Here is a 12,759-nt window from a genome sequence, read left to right on the forward strand (position 1 = left end):
ATGTTGTGATAGAGCCCATTATCACCTCATGAAATGCTCCATATGAAAAGCAATAAATATGGCTTTACAAATAGTCAAAATTGCTTAGCTGAATTCACTGCTGTAAAACACTACCTATTACCCAACGGGCATATTTCCCCACCTTGCTCCTCTTTTACTGTCTTTCTCGAAGTACCTTTCTGTAGCCAGCCAGTGCAAGACTGACACAAAATCCAGATGAAATACTGCATAGTATTTCATTTCATTTCTTGCATAGTGAGTATTAAGGAGATGTCTGGTGATTTGTGCGTTACAAGCACACAATTTGTAGAAGGTGGCAAACTGCAATGTGCTCAAGCAAGAATGTTTTCCGTGTGATTATTAACCGGCCTCCTCCCGCCAGTCTTTTGTGGCAATTTAATAGTCATGTTGTGATTCCTCTGTGGCTCAGTGCAATGATCATTCCATTCCTGGTAATCCTCAATCATCATGTGCTTGAAGGGCAAACTAGACAGTTATAGAGAGCTGCATATAACCCTGTGCAGTTCAGGGCTCTTCACAAATCATATGGTCCCAGCACCCTGGCTGATTCTAAAGCTCACAGGCAGCAGCTTCATTAGAGTAGGAAAACTAATGTGACAGCGCAAGCCTGTTAGTTGGTAGAGTGAGTGTGAATGAGAAGACTGCAGTTATGTTTTTGCAAGAAAGATGTGGGTTAAAAATAAAATAGTGGGGTGTTCTATATAGAAAGTTTGTTTGAAGCAGTGTATGTGTAGCCCCTGTCTGACATGTGGGTTTGGTGAATTATGTAATCTCTGGAGAATGAGATCCCTTTTGTTTCAGGCCTCTGCTGCTTCTGCAGCAGCCATTACAGGTCCATTACTGAGGTCCAGCTCCAAGGGCCTTCTGGCAGTTCCCTCTCTGTGAGATGGCAACCAGGCAGATGACCTTCTCGGCGGTGGCACCTGCCCTGTGGAATGCCCTCCCATCAGATGTCAAGGAAATAAACAACTATCTGACTTTTAGAAGACACCTGAAGGCAGCCCTTATTCCCAGTGCCAACCTGTCTCCCCTTTCCTGTAATAAATCTCAGCCCCCTGAGCACCTACAGAGGTGTTTAGGTGATTCTCACGCTGTTGTTTGCAAATTGTGCTTACCATACTGGACTGGTAAGAAAAGCAAAAAGAAACACCTTTACTGCAGTCTGGATGCTTCTACTCTAATGGACTTGGCGCAGAGCCTCTATGTTGCTAGCTCAGATTGCTTCTTCTTGACCCCCTGGCTGTCAGATGATGATGATGAGCTAAATATAAATACAGTACCTGCTTTCTTCACTGCAAGAAGCTGGAATATTTTGAAGTTCAGTCCCCTCCGTGGAAACAAGTTGCTTACTCACTGCTGCTGCTGCAGTATGAGTCACCCAGGAATATTCTTAGCACAGCCAGATGACAATGGGCTCCCAACAGCCAACCATCCGCGCCAGCTAGCCTGCCCAGTGGCAAGGCATGATGGGAGTTGTAGTCCAAAAATTGTTTGGAGGCCAGCTTGGGAAAAGCTGCCTGTAATAAGCATAAGTGTGTTCTCATTTTGTGCTCCTCCACCCCAATGCTTAAGGCTGTGCAGTTTTCAGGAAACACACACACACACACGCCATTCCAGGCACATTCCCCCCACCCTCAAAGAATTCTGGGCAATGTAGTTTTCCCTTCACAGAGTTACTCTTCCCAACAACCCTGCACAAGCCACAGGGCCCAGGATTCTCTATGGGGACAGTGCGGACGCCCCGCTTCTACTCATTGGCTCACCCCACAACTCCTTCCCGTTTGTATTCCCGACAGGAGAAAGCCCCTTATCCGAGGCTCCGCATCCCTCGGGATGAAAGCCCGCTCTGGCCTGGGAAAGGGCAGGTCGCGGCCGGTGGTTTATGTGAACAGTTTCGGCAGCCACCGCTGCGGCAACGTGATTCGTTATGGCGGCGGCAGCCACCTGAGGTACCCGGAGGCCTCCTGCCTCTCGGGCGCGTCTCCCGCTGCCGCGCTCTCGGGCAAAAGAGGCTCTCGGGGTGCAGCCGGTCTTCCCTCCGGGGAACGAGGGAGCCCCTACTTCGGGCTTAAAGCCCCTGGCGAGGCGAGAGCGAAAGGCGTCAGGAGAGGCGGGGAGGAAGGAGGAGAGACGACGAGGCCCAGAGCCAAGAGGCTGGTGGGGGTCAAGCCACCGCCGTCGCCACGCGAAGGGCGGAGCAGCAAGGCGGCGGCGGCTGCGGCTGCCAACTCCACAGGCTCTGACGGCGAGGAAGAAGCGGGTACTAGCAGAGCGCAGGGCAGGAGGCCGCGTGTCCTTGCCGATAATATTCTCGTGGTGTTAATGGCGAGGGTTGGCAATCCTTGCATATCCTCTCTCTCCCACGGTGGTTCTGCCTTGGGGTGGTGAGGGTCTCGCAATAATCCGGATGAAGGAACTGGCGGGCGGAATCGTTTCTTGCCAATTTTGAATGTGGGATTTCCCCTTGCATAGGATTGTGCTCCCTTGAGGAGTGGGAAATAGTTCTGCTGACTAAGAAGTTGGGCCTGCCTTTTCATTTTAGAGGATTCTTATTTCTAACAGCTTGCAATACCAAGCCTTGCCCCGTTAAAATAAATAGACAGACAGCAACCTGCTGGCCCTCAGGATTTTTTATTTTTTTTTAAAGTTTCTTCATGTGTCAGTGCAAGACTGGTTGCCAGTTTGTTGCCAGGCCCGATTCAAGGTGCATTTAAACACAAGTGTCTAAACGACTTAGGCCCCAAATAGCCAAAAGAACGCCCCATTCCTATCAGCCTTCTGGGTTGTTAAGAGCTGCAGAAAACTACTTTGGTAGTTTTACTAGCCTGTGGGTAATGAGCTTTCTCTGTGACATTCCCGGCCTAACTTGTGGAACTCACTGCAGAGGTTTTTCTCCAACATCTTCATTTTACAGCTATGAAGCGTTCTCTGTATGTTGAAGATCCATCTCCTACTCTGGCCTTTTTTTTTGGAGGGGGTGGGGGTGGATCTGGCTCTGGCTGATTTTATAGATTTCCATTTGGAATGGCTTTACATAAATGTAATTTTAATGGTTTTATCTGTTTTTTATAACTATATTACATTATTATAGCCTGCCTTTGGACCTTAAGGTGAAAGAAGGGGAAAGTTTTTATAAACAAACAAACAAATAGACAAACACAAGGGCCAGATGCGAGTACGATTTTTCTTGTTTACACAATTTTTTTCAACAGGACTTTCGTCTCCATCTGGTGCATTTAATATGTTTCTCTTGTCACTGTAACACTAGCAGGAGAACCTGCACCTGCTGAAATTCTCCCTGAGAAAAACATGTATTCAATCTTACTGACTCTACACACTCCAATTCAGTTTGGTTTAAATTTATTTCTAAAATCATGGATGGCATTCAGCATTAAGCTATGATGTCACTGCAAGCGTGTCTGCTTGCCAGATGGAACAATCTCCCATCTCTTTTCCTATGCGTTGTTCTGAGGGTTTCCCCCAACCCTCCAGAACAGATTTGGGGAATACGTGATGTACTAGGCTAGTAGTCTTAGTTATTAAACTATTAAGGAGTATATCATGATTTAAATTAATTATTTTTCAGAACATAATACCATGTCCATAAATGCTGGAAAATAATTCACTTATAAAAAGTTAATTGTTTGATCGTATATATGTCACCACAGAAATAGTCCCCATTAAGTTCATTGGGGCTTGCTCCCAGGTAAGTGGATATAGGACTGCAGCAACTTTATTTGCATAGTCCTGCAGGTAGGAGGGCAAACCTATCCAAAGATCCTTTCTGTCCCCTGAAGAAAAAGAACCTTAATGGTAGTTCTAATGATATTTTTTGGGCACATCTAAAGACATTCAGAAAAACCCCCACCCCACCCCTCATTTGTACTGCAGTAAAAAGCTTTCTCACAGCAGCAGCAGGAAACATTGAATTCTTTCCCCATGCCCCCAGTTCTGATTGCCATCTTGCCTTCATTTCCAGCTACTATCTGAAGAACAATATGAGCTTCATAATGCAGCATTATGCTGTACCCTCTGCAAGGCTGACATTCATGCTTTGAAGTGATATGAAATATTGATCTTTCAAAGTGGTTTGTGAGAGATTGGCTCCTAAACTTGCACCATGATTGCAATGGAAGGTGGGGGGAAATAAGATTTTAATTAGAGTTACATGATCTGATTTAAATCTGTGATGTCTCACAGCCACATAGTAGCAGTTTGATATCAGTAGCTGAAACAGAAACACAGTGGCAAATAAAATCCAACTATTTTAATAGGTGGCTGCAAGGAAACTCAAGGAGATGCGTTTGAATTTCCTCCATCTCGGGAAGTTGATAACCATGAGATCAGGCATCAAAAGAAAAAGGTAGAACATCAGCACAATGGCACTAGAAATAAAAAATGAAGGTGCTTTGCAGTCTGTTCCAAAACTGGTTAGCCATTACAGCATTCTTTGAAGCTGTCCCCTACCAAATTGGGCCCTGCTAAGGTGTAATATGAGAGTGGTTCTCTATGGAGGATGAGGCTTTATTGTTCTATACACTGTGTGTTGCTTCAGAAGAGGATAATATGTTAAGAAAGCAGATTATGTTCTCAGTTGTGGGTGAATTTAAAATACTGCCAGGTATGAAGAAGAGAGTGATAAGATGTCAGGGTTTAAGCTTGCCTAGAAGTCATTTTGGTGAATTGAAAGCGCCTTTCTCTAATCCCAGATGTGATTAATTAGCAGTGAAGGGAAAGTACTCTGCCCATGCTCAACAGCACTTACATCCCATTTCTCATGTTGCAGAATTATGTCCAGGCACTAAAAACGGGTGGGTGGGTGGGACTAAGATCAGGCTTGAATTCCGGTAAGCACATGTTTTCTTGTCCTATTGTAGCAGATTTCTTTGATTGTGGGGTGAAATGAAGGTTGGGGTCGGGGAGAAACACTCATGATTTTATATGCCTGTTTGACTTGTTTTTCCCTGTCTACCACTACCATGTGGCCCCTTGAAGGTTGGTCATGAGGGAATGTGACTCTTGGGTTGAAAAATGTTCCCCACTTCTGGAATAAAGGGAGGTAGAATGTGAAAGTTGGATTAAATGACAATTAAATGCAAAATGTACAGTCTGTCATTTTGGTTGAGTCTAACTGTATACCAAATAAGCACAGTGACTATTCACAGCAGCTTTAACAGCTGATTACACTATCAGTTTTATAACCATTCACCCTGACCCACAGATTCTCACATGTAGCAGTGGGATGCCTGTCATTACGCATGATAATCTCCACATGATCATCTGATATGGTGATAGTTGGTGCAGTTTTGCTGAGGAGGGTAAGATTCTAGAAGGGCAAGTATGTTTAGAAAAGAAGGATCAGCTTTAAAAGTTTGGAAAATACAATGGTCATCCAATTTTTTAATTATAAATTTATATCCTACATTTCCTCCCAAAGGATGGGTAGCAATATATAAGGATATATTGACTGGAAAAGAGACTAGAGTCTATATTAGTAGAATGCCACATTTCATTCTGTATCATAAATGCGATTCTGTGCTCTCTGAAAAGTTCACCTAGTGCCTGAGGGTAAAACCAGACATGTTTGTTAAATTGACAACTGATTAATAGTTTTATTATGTGTAAAGTAATCAACTCAGATTTAATTTATTCAAATGTCACTGATCCATGATTTAAAATAATGAGGAAAACTACTTCCTTCAAAGGAATATTTTAACATCTTGTTATATGGTTTATCTATTCAATATTTTGCAAGAAGGACAAGGAATTTGCCTTATAATTCAACATTAGAAGTAAGGCTAACTCGTAGTCTCTCTTATTATCATTAGGCTTCTGCCACTTTCATTGATGTGATTCAAATTGTGTAATTGAATGTATCACAGAGTAGTAATTTTGACTGTGTTGGCATCATGTTTTTGAATGTACATGAATTACATTTTCAGCTTGATTTCAGTGCCAGTTTCTACTTCAGTTCAATTGGTTATAAGAAGTGTTGTATTTTACCACTACGGGCTGATTTATGAGTTTTATTCTTAACACGTACACACAATGCACATGTTAAACTGTGAAGGAGGGAAACACATTTCATTTGGATCATATACCCATGTGCCTAGAAGCACAGGGGGCTCTTTGTGAAATATATACCGGTACATATGTGTGCAATAATGTGTGTGACTGTGAGAATATATAGATCTGTCTATGGCTGTGGCTGCTTGTTAAACAATCTGCTGCTTCATGTGAGAAGGTGCTGCACAGTCCACACCACCTTCTGTGATCTGTATGCACAAACCTTTTTCATGCAAAATCTTCCATCTCATTAAATTCCAAAAAACCCCACTGTTAAATAAATACAAGTTCTGGCATGATTTGTCTAGATACAATATTTTTGTCAACTGCTTCCCATTGGTATGGCACATACAATTGATTATGGATCCTTTCTTATTCCTTTGCTACTCTGCAAATTGACACAGATAATTTTGTGTGACATTTTAGTAGGCGCCATACTATGCTATGTCATTAGGTCTGTGTATCTGCTGCCTCCAGAGAGTTCAAGGTGGTGTAAATGGGATTCTCTCTTTGTCCTTGCTACAACCTGGTAGGCTTGGTTAGTGAGAGAGTGACTAGCCCAAGTTTCTTTCCTCAATAGGGAGCTGAACTTGAATCTCATCCCCCTAGTCAAAACTTACAGCCCAATATTACACTCTCTTTTTACAGTCCTGGAGCCCTGCTATTGAAGAATTCTGTTTCATGGTTCCCTTTCCTCTTTTTTTGGCAAACAGCATCACATGTACATGCATGCAAGGGATGCAATTGAACAACCTCAACATTTACAAAGGGGAAAAACCTTTCTGTTGAAATTCTGAAAGAGGAAGCAAATATAAATAGGAAATATGCAAAGATTGGTACTGAAACAAAAAGGAAGTGGGAGTGAAATGCAAGCAAGAAAACTGACCTGGAAGGTTAGCAGACAACACAGATACAGTCAATATTGAAATGTCAATACTGTCTGTGTTATTGCTAATCCATGATGTAAAAGCTGGTTCTAAATAGCTCTGGAAAATACTGTTAGGAAAGAGGTTTGCTTCACAGAGGGACAAAGATGAATCTTTTATCACTCATATACTAGACTTATAACAACACCACACCAGAAGATACAATCCTTAGTGATCAGCATCTAGCTTTGGACCAGATTTGGAGGTGCTAGCTCATAAGTAATACCAAAAAGTGAAATAATGCATTTTTAGGGTTAGATCTTTCAAAAGCAAAGAAAATAATGTTTAAGGCCAGTCATTTAACAAGCTGTAAATAAACAAGCACTTGTGTTATCTCTTCTCACATTTTAAAAACTCTTATCAATAGATTAGGCAATGTTGTTCTGTTGACATACCTCACATATCTTTATTTCTAGTCCACAGTCTGGCTTGGAGTGTGTAAAGTAATTTCTAAAATGATAGAAGAAAATGGACACTTTAGAAGCAGATTGCTGTCCTGTAGCGAACTTCCAAGTGAAGGTAGGTAAGAGGTAAGCTTCTTGTGGTACTCTTGACTCCATTACTATGCCCAGAGTGGAAAGTTCTGGTGATACCCAGACATACATTTCACCAGTATCATCTGGTAAGATGGAATTTACATTCTGTCATGCTAAATAACATCCAATCCTTTGTTTATTGGGATCTGAAAAATGTGTCCCTAATCTAACTAAAGTTAGTTGGGCTTAATGCCCCTGAAATAAAAAGGAGAAGGTGGTCAATGAATGATTAAGTCTCCACTGATTTGAATGAGACTTGAAGCAGAGATAATTTTGGTTGGATAGGGTTCTAATTTGAATTGTTTCATGAGGGGCTCCCTATGAAAATTGCAGCGATGCTGCAGTGAGCTAATACAGGACACAATGGCTTTCTTCTAGGAAGGAGAGCTCACAATGAAGTACTTTGGGAACAGATTGCACACATGCTTCAGAATATTTCCAGGCTTCTGCTAATCTTGCAGGCAGAACTCAAACTAACGGTTTGGACAGAGAAAGCCCTAACTGCCTCAGGCTTGCACCATAGGCACTAGTGCTCCAATACCATCCATAAATTATATTTGAATATAAGAGATAGATACCACTTATTCTCGGTACCTATTCCACATTTATAAAACACTTCTGGATATTTATCAGAATAATTGTCTGGAAGTAGTATTTTACATGTATTCTGACATGTGGTGACTGAGGTTTACCTTCTGTATTCATTTTATATTGCTTTAAATAACAGTCACTCCTTTTCTCTGCAGCCTCTGGGATGGTGTTGAGGGCAGAATTTACAGTTAAACTTCCCTAGCAAAAGTGATACTTGCTACTTTTCCAGGATTAAACTAGCTATCACAGCTGACACCATCTACCTCTCCTTTCCATACTTTCATTTTACAATGCTGTGAATGAGAGATGCACAAAGTCTTCTTGAAACTTCAAGAAAGAATGGGAAAATTTTATTTAGGATTCCACTGTAAGCAGATGAAAACATTAGCAGGATTTTAACAACACTTGTAATGTAACAAGTACTATGGACAATATGGAGAGATACAAAATATGGATTATGAAATATTATGCAGTTGAAAATGTTGACAATAGGACCCGTGGAGGAGAGGGTGGGAAATCTGGAGATTCAGAGAAATCTCTATATATGGTTATGGATTTGGCATTGTTATAACCTTTCACGTGTAAAATCAAATAAAAAATATTTGATGCTGCCATACTCGTTTGATACAAAATCTATCATGAAAATGAGTTTCTTCTGTAAATTAGAAGATGACTTCCTATAATATATGAGTATTACATAAATAAGTGAGCTTCCAATGAATGCTGGCTATGACTTGGGCACTAATATAATATTAGAATATTTGGAAGCTAATTGAGGCCTGGATGCAAATGAATGATGAATAGATGGATGGAAATGAAGCATGAATTAAAACTGACATTCTATTGATGCAGTTTCCATTAGAGCATTGTAGCTGCTGCACAATTCAAAGTAACACAATATTATGCTTACAATCATAATTGGAATTTCTGGCTTCACAATTTAATTAGTTTTAGGAAACAGATTTACCAATCCATTAAGTGTTATGTGTTAAATTTAAAGTGACATATCTCAGTTTGTCTGCTGAGCTTACATTAATGTCAATAGAGGTCTGCAAACTATGTGAGTATAGAATATGCATTGGTATTTGGAAATAACCATTGGTAGATTCTGTTAGCAATATTTTGTATTTCCTTTTGTTGTTCACATTCCATATAACTCCAAATAGCCAAACTTAAATTAGCTAGAATTTCTAATTATCTATTAGGAAAGTCCAATATTGTAGACTGGTTTGAGCTATAGTAGCATGGTTTCAGTTACAGTAGCATAAACATTGACAGTACCATGACAGTGATTTTGTGCCAGTGCAGACACAGTAAAATCTTATGTATTTTTACTTGGAAGAAGTCACTCTGTGTTCAATGGGGCTTTCTCCAGATAAGTGTGTATAGGATTGCCGCTTCGCTATAGGAGTAGGGTATTAAACCAGTATCTAACTTCCTCCAATGAGCTCAGGTAAGTAGTCAAAATTCAACAAGCCGTTTAGAATATTAGTAATAGGTACTTGTGCCCCACTCCTAGACTGAAAGCAAATCCCATGGTTTTGAGTGGCGCTTCCAATTCCTATGTGTGTTTACCACTCACTGAATTCCACAGAGTTCACTTCTAAGTAATCAACCAATTTTACTCACGAGTAGGTCTGTTGAAATGAATGGATCCAACTTAATCATGTTCATTAATTACAGTGGGTCTATTCAAAGTAAAACTTAGTTGAATACCACCCAGTGGAATTTACTCCAGGTAAGTGTGTATCAAATAACTATGTCCAGTGGGGATTTTGGGTGGATTTCACTCTCTGAATATAGTATTATTTATATGTCCCCTCTCTGTTCCTGTATTCCCAAACCACTGCAATACCTGTATGGAAGTAGAGGAACTAATTCGTGGTCTTTGTGACTGAGGTTCTGCTCGCCCAGTTTACAGCTGCTGCAGCTGTGATTCATAATATAGTACTTGAGGTTCCCCTACAGCCTTTTTCTGCCTTGCTTTCTCACTAAATTACAAAAAGAGTTATAGGGTTTTCCAGAGCATTTGTGTTTTATTTAAAAGCAAAACAAAGCCCAAAGCTAACATTCTGTCTTGACAGATATGAATCACTTAAAAATGCATCCCTCTTCCACTGGCCTTGACAATAGTAAGCATGGCCTAGTTGAGAGCTTTGATTGTACAGCAGGAGGAAGGAATGGACATTGGTATTTCCCCCCCTTACTTGTGTTTTCTGATGCTGCTCTCATCCATTAGGGATTACATAGTGGCAATAATCTTTGGCTATAATTTGCTTCTTTTTGAAAGGCACCATTATGTTACCCTCAGTGCTAATTGTAGTTCATTTTTCCAGAGCTTTAATAGTGGCTCACTTATTAAACTCTATTTAGCTGAAAGCACTTGATTCAAATGCCTTCTTTCTAATTAGCAGCTTTTGCACAATATTGCACTAAGGAGATACGTCTCCTATTGATCTGAATTCTTTATCAGATAAGTAGTAAAAATACATTGGAGTAATCACAGTAGGACTGCAAATGCAGAAGAACATGTCTGAATCAAGAGGCCTCTGTTTTGCACCAAACAGTTATTGTTTTGCACTTTTGTTTATACAGTAAAAACAAGGTTATTAATGCCACATTTTGTTATTTCTGTAAATTGTTTTCTTTAAAGGTGATTGTTGCAATTTTAATACCATAGATTGCTTCAGATGAAATGTAATGAGAGTTCCAATACAAATGAAAGTGATATATTTGTTCTCATGAAATTCTTCCCACAGGCAGAGATGTAAATGGGAATGTACAAAATGAGACTTCCTGCATTGACACTGTAAGTAAAACGCTGCTTCAATTACATAATGGTGATAGAAAATTGTTTAATAAGGGCTACACTTTCACAGAGAGGTAAACAAAAGTTGTAGAATCAGGGATGACAATGGACTGTACACTTCATATATTTAGCATTGCAAATGTTGATGCTCTTTTTGGAATGCTTCAGTTAACTGTGGTAAAATTCTATGAGAGTTAATTTATCATTCCAACTGACATGCATATCATCAACTTATCTCAGGTATATGAGAGGCATTTTGATGGTGAATTGTCTAGAGGTGGCCCACGAGAAGCTTTGCTTAGTGGTAGGAAGGGCATATTTATGTTTTGTAAACTATCTTAGTCATGGATATATCTTACTGTGCAAAGGCAAAAGCCATACAGAATTTACATTGTTTACTATATTTCTTTGGTCTGTTGCCAAGACAAATATTTTTTTCACCTAGATACTTTGCAGGTTTTGGAGCTAAATATTTTGAAATGCTGTAAGCTGTGGTATCAACATGATTTAAAAACAATAGAATTAAATCTAAGGGCAGTATTCAGCTATGTTTTACTCAGAGTAGACCCATGTAAACTAATGAGCATGAGTAAGTTAGATCCTAGTTGAATACCACCCCAAGAAATATTGGGTGGAATTCAACATATTGCTAAGGTGATTGTTCTTTCAGAACAAGGATTTGTACTTGCCCGGAGGAATGCTCTTCTGGGGAATTTTGTAACCCTCAACAGCAGGTGTGGGAAGGAGACGGGGGAAACCCTCATTGCACTAGGGGCATCCTTATGTTGGCTTCTGCTAATGGAATGCGGTATTTGAATCTAGCCCAAATTTTCTGGTTGATATGGGATCCAAACCAGGAGAATAGCCCCTGCTCATAGAATTCTGTGGAAGGGAAATGTTTCTGGTAGGATCCAACACTTAACATGTAGGAAATATTAGATATGATATTTTCCACACCTCAGCTATGGATGCACTATGGTTTGACTATGCTGAAGTTCTTCCTTAATTTGCTCTATATTGTAATTTCATCAGGAACCATCCTAAGAGCTGATGGTTGACAGAACAAAGGAGCCTTCTGTCTGTTTGCCCATCTCATCTGGTCAGGCAAACTTAACTAGAAACGGCAGTACAGAAACTCCTGAAGTTGCCTAGGCATTGAGCAATTAAGCAGCTGCTTTGCAAAGCAGACTTCTTCCAAAGATAACTATTCAATAAGCCTGTTTATTGTAAACAAGAGATTCATAACCAAAGGTTTTTTTAATCTCCCTTTTCCATTAGGATGAAGCAATTTTTGGATGGGTGTAGGAAACAAAGCAACAAGGAAATGAAGATTGAGTGCAGGTTTTGCATTTTAGCTGTTTTCCAGTAATCCTAAGAAACAGATTCTTGGCGTCAGAAGTACTGGAATGCAAATACTATACATGTTATGTGGAAGAATTTATGTGTTTTTCATGTAACAGGTTAATTGTAATCTAAGTTTGATTTTGTTTAAATGTGATTAAGCAAATTAGCTTTGCACTTGGGTTTAGGTGCTCATAAAGGAATACAATGCTGTATGATTACAATACAATACAATATTTTTATGTTGATTTTATGTGTACCAGCTTCTCAGCTTCTCAGAATAAAGTATGGATCTATGAAGTAAATGTACAAGTCTAGGAGTTTGTATCTCAAAACTGAGTTTAATTCCTGTTTCCATTACACTGTAATGGTGCACCTGAATCTCATAATGTATTTCAAAAATATACAGGGTAGTCATCCTCAAGCACAGTGGACTGTGGATAATACTACAGGGTCATAAGAACAACAC

At 40.0% G+C, this 12,759-nt stretch overlaps 1 protein-coding gene across 2 annotated transcripts; it reads left to right on the forward strand.

The window, feature by feature from the left end:
* The first annotated feature begins 1,653 nt into the window (after positions 1 to 1,653).
* Positions 1,654 to 12,544, forward strand: LOC117041312 (uncharacterized protein C5orf47 homolog). Of its 2 annotated transcripts, XM_033139971.1 has the most exons (5): positions 1,654 to 2,281; positions 4,296 to 4,384; positions 7,430 to 7,532; positions 10,900 to 10,949; positions 12,228 to 12,544. In XM_033139971.1, exons 1-5 carry the CDS (start codon positions 1,855 to 1,857, stop codon positions 12,252 to 12,254), a joined length of 696 nt encoding a protein of 231 aa, XP_032995862.1. In that variant the 5' UTR covers positions 1,654 to 1,854; the 3' UTR covers positions 12,255 to 12,544. The 2 variants fall into 2 exon arrangements, with proteins under 2 accessions (XP_032995862.1, XP_032995861.1); XM_033139970.1 differs by lacking the exon at positions 12,228 to 12,544 and having other exon boundaries at positions 1,751 to 2,281; positions 10,821 to 10,924.
* The last annotated feature ends 215 nt before the right edge of the window (positions 12,545 to 12,759 follow it).

Source organism: Lacerta agilis, chromosome 2, assembly GCF_009819535.1.
Source record: "Lacerta agilis isolate rLacAgi1 chromosome 2, rLacAgi1.pri, whole genome shotgun sequence".
In the NCBI taxonomy this organism is placed as follows: Eukaryota; Metazoa; Chordata; class Lepidosauria; order Squamata; family Lacertidae; genus Lacerta; species Lacerta agilis.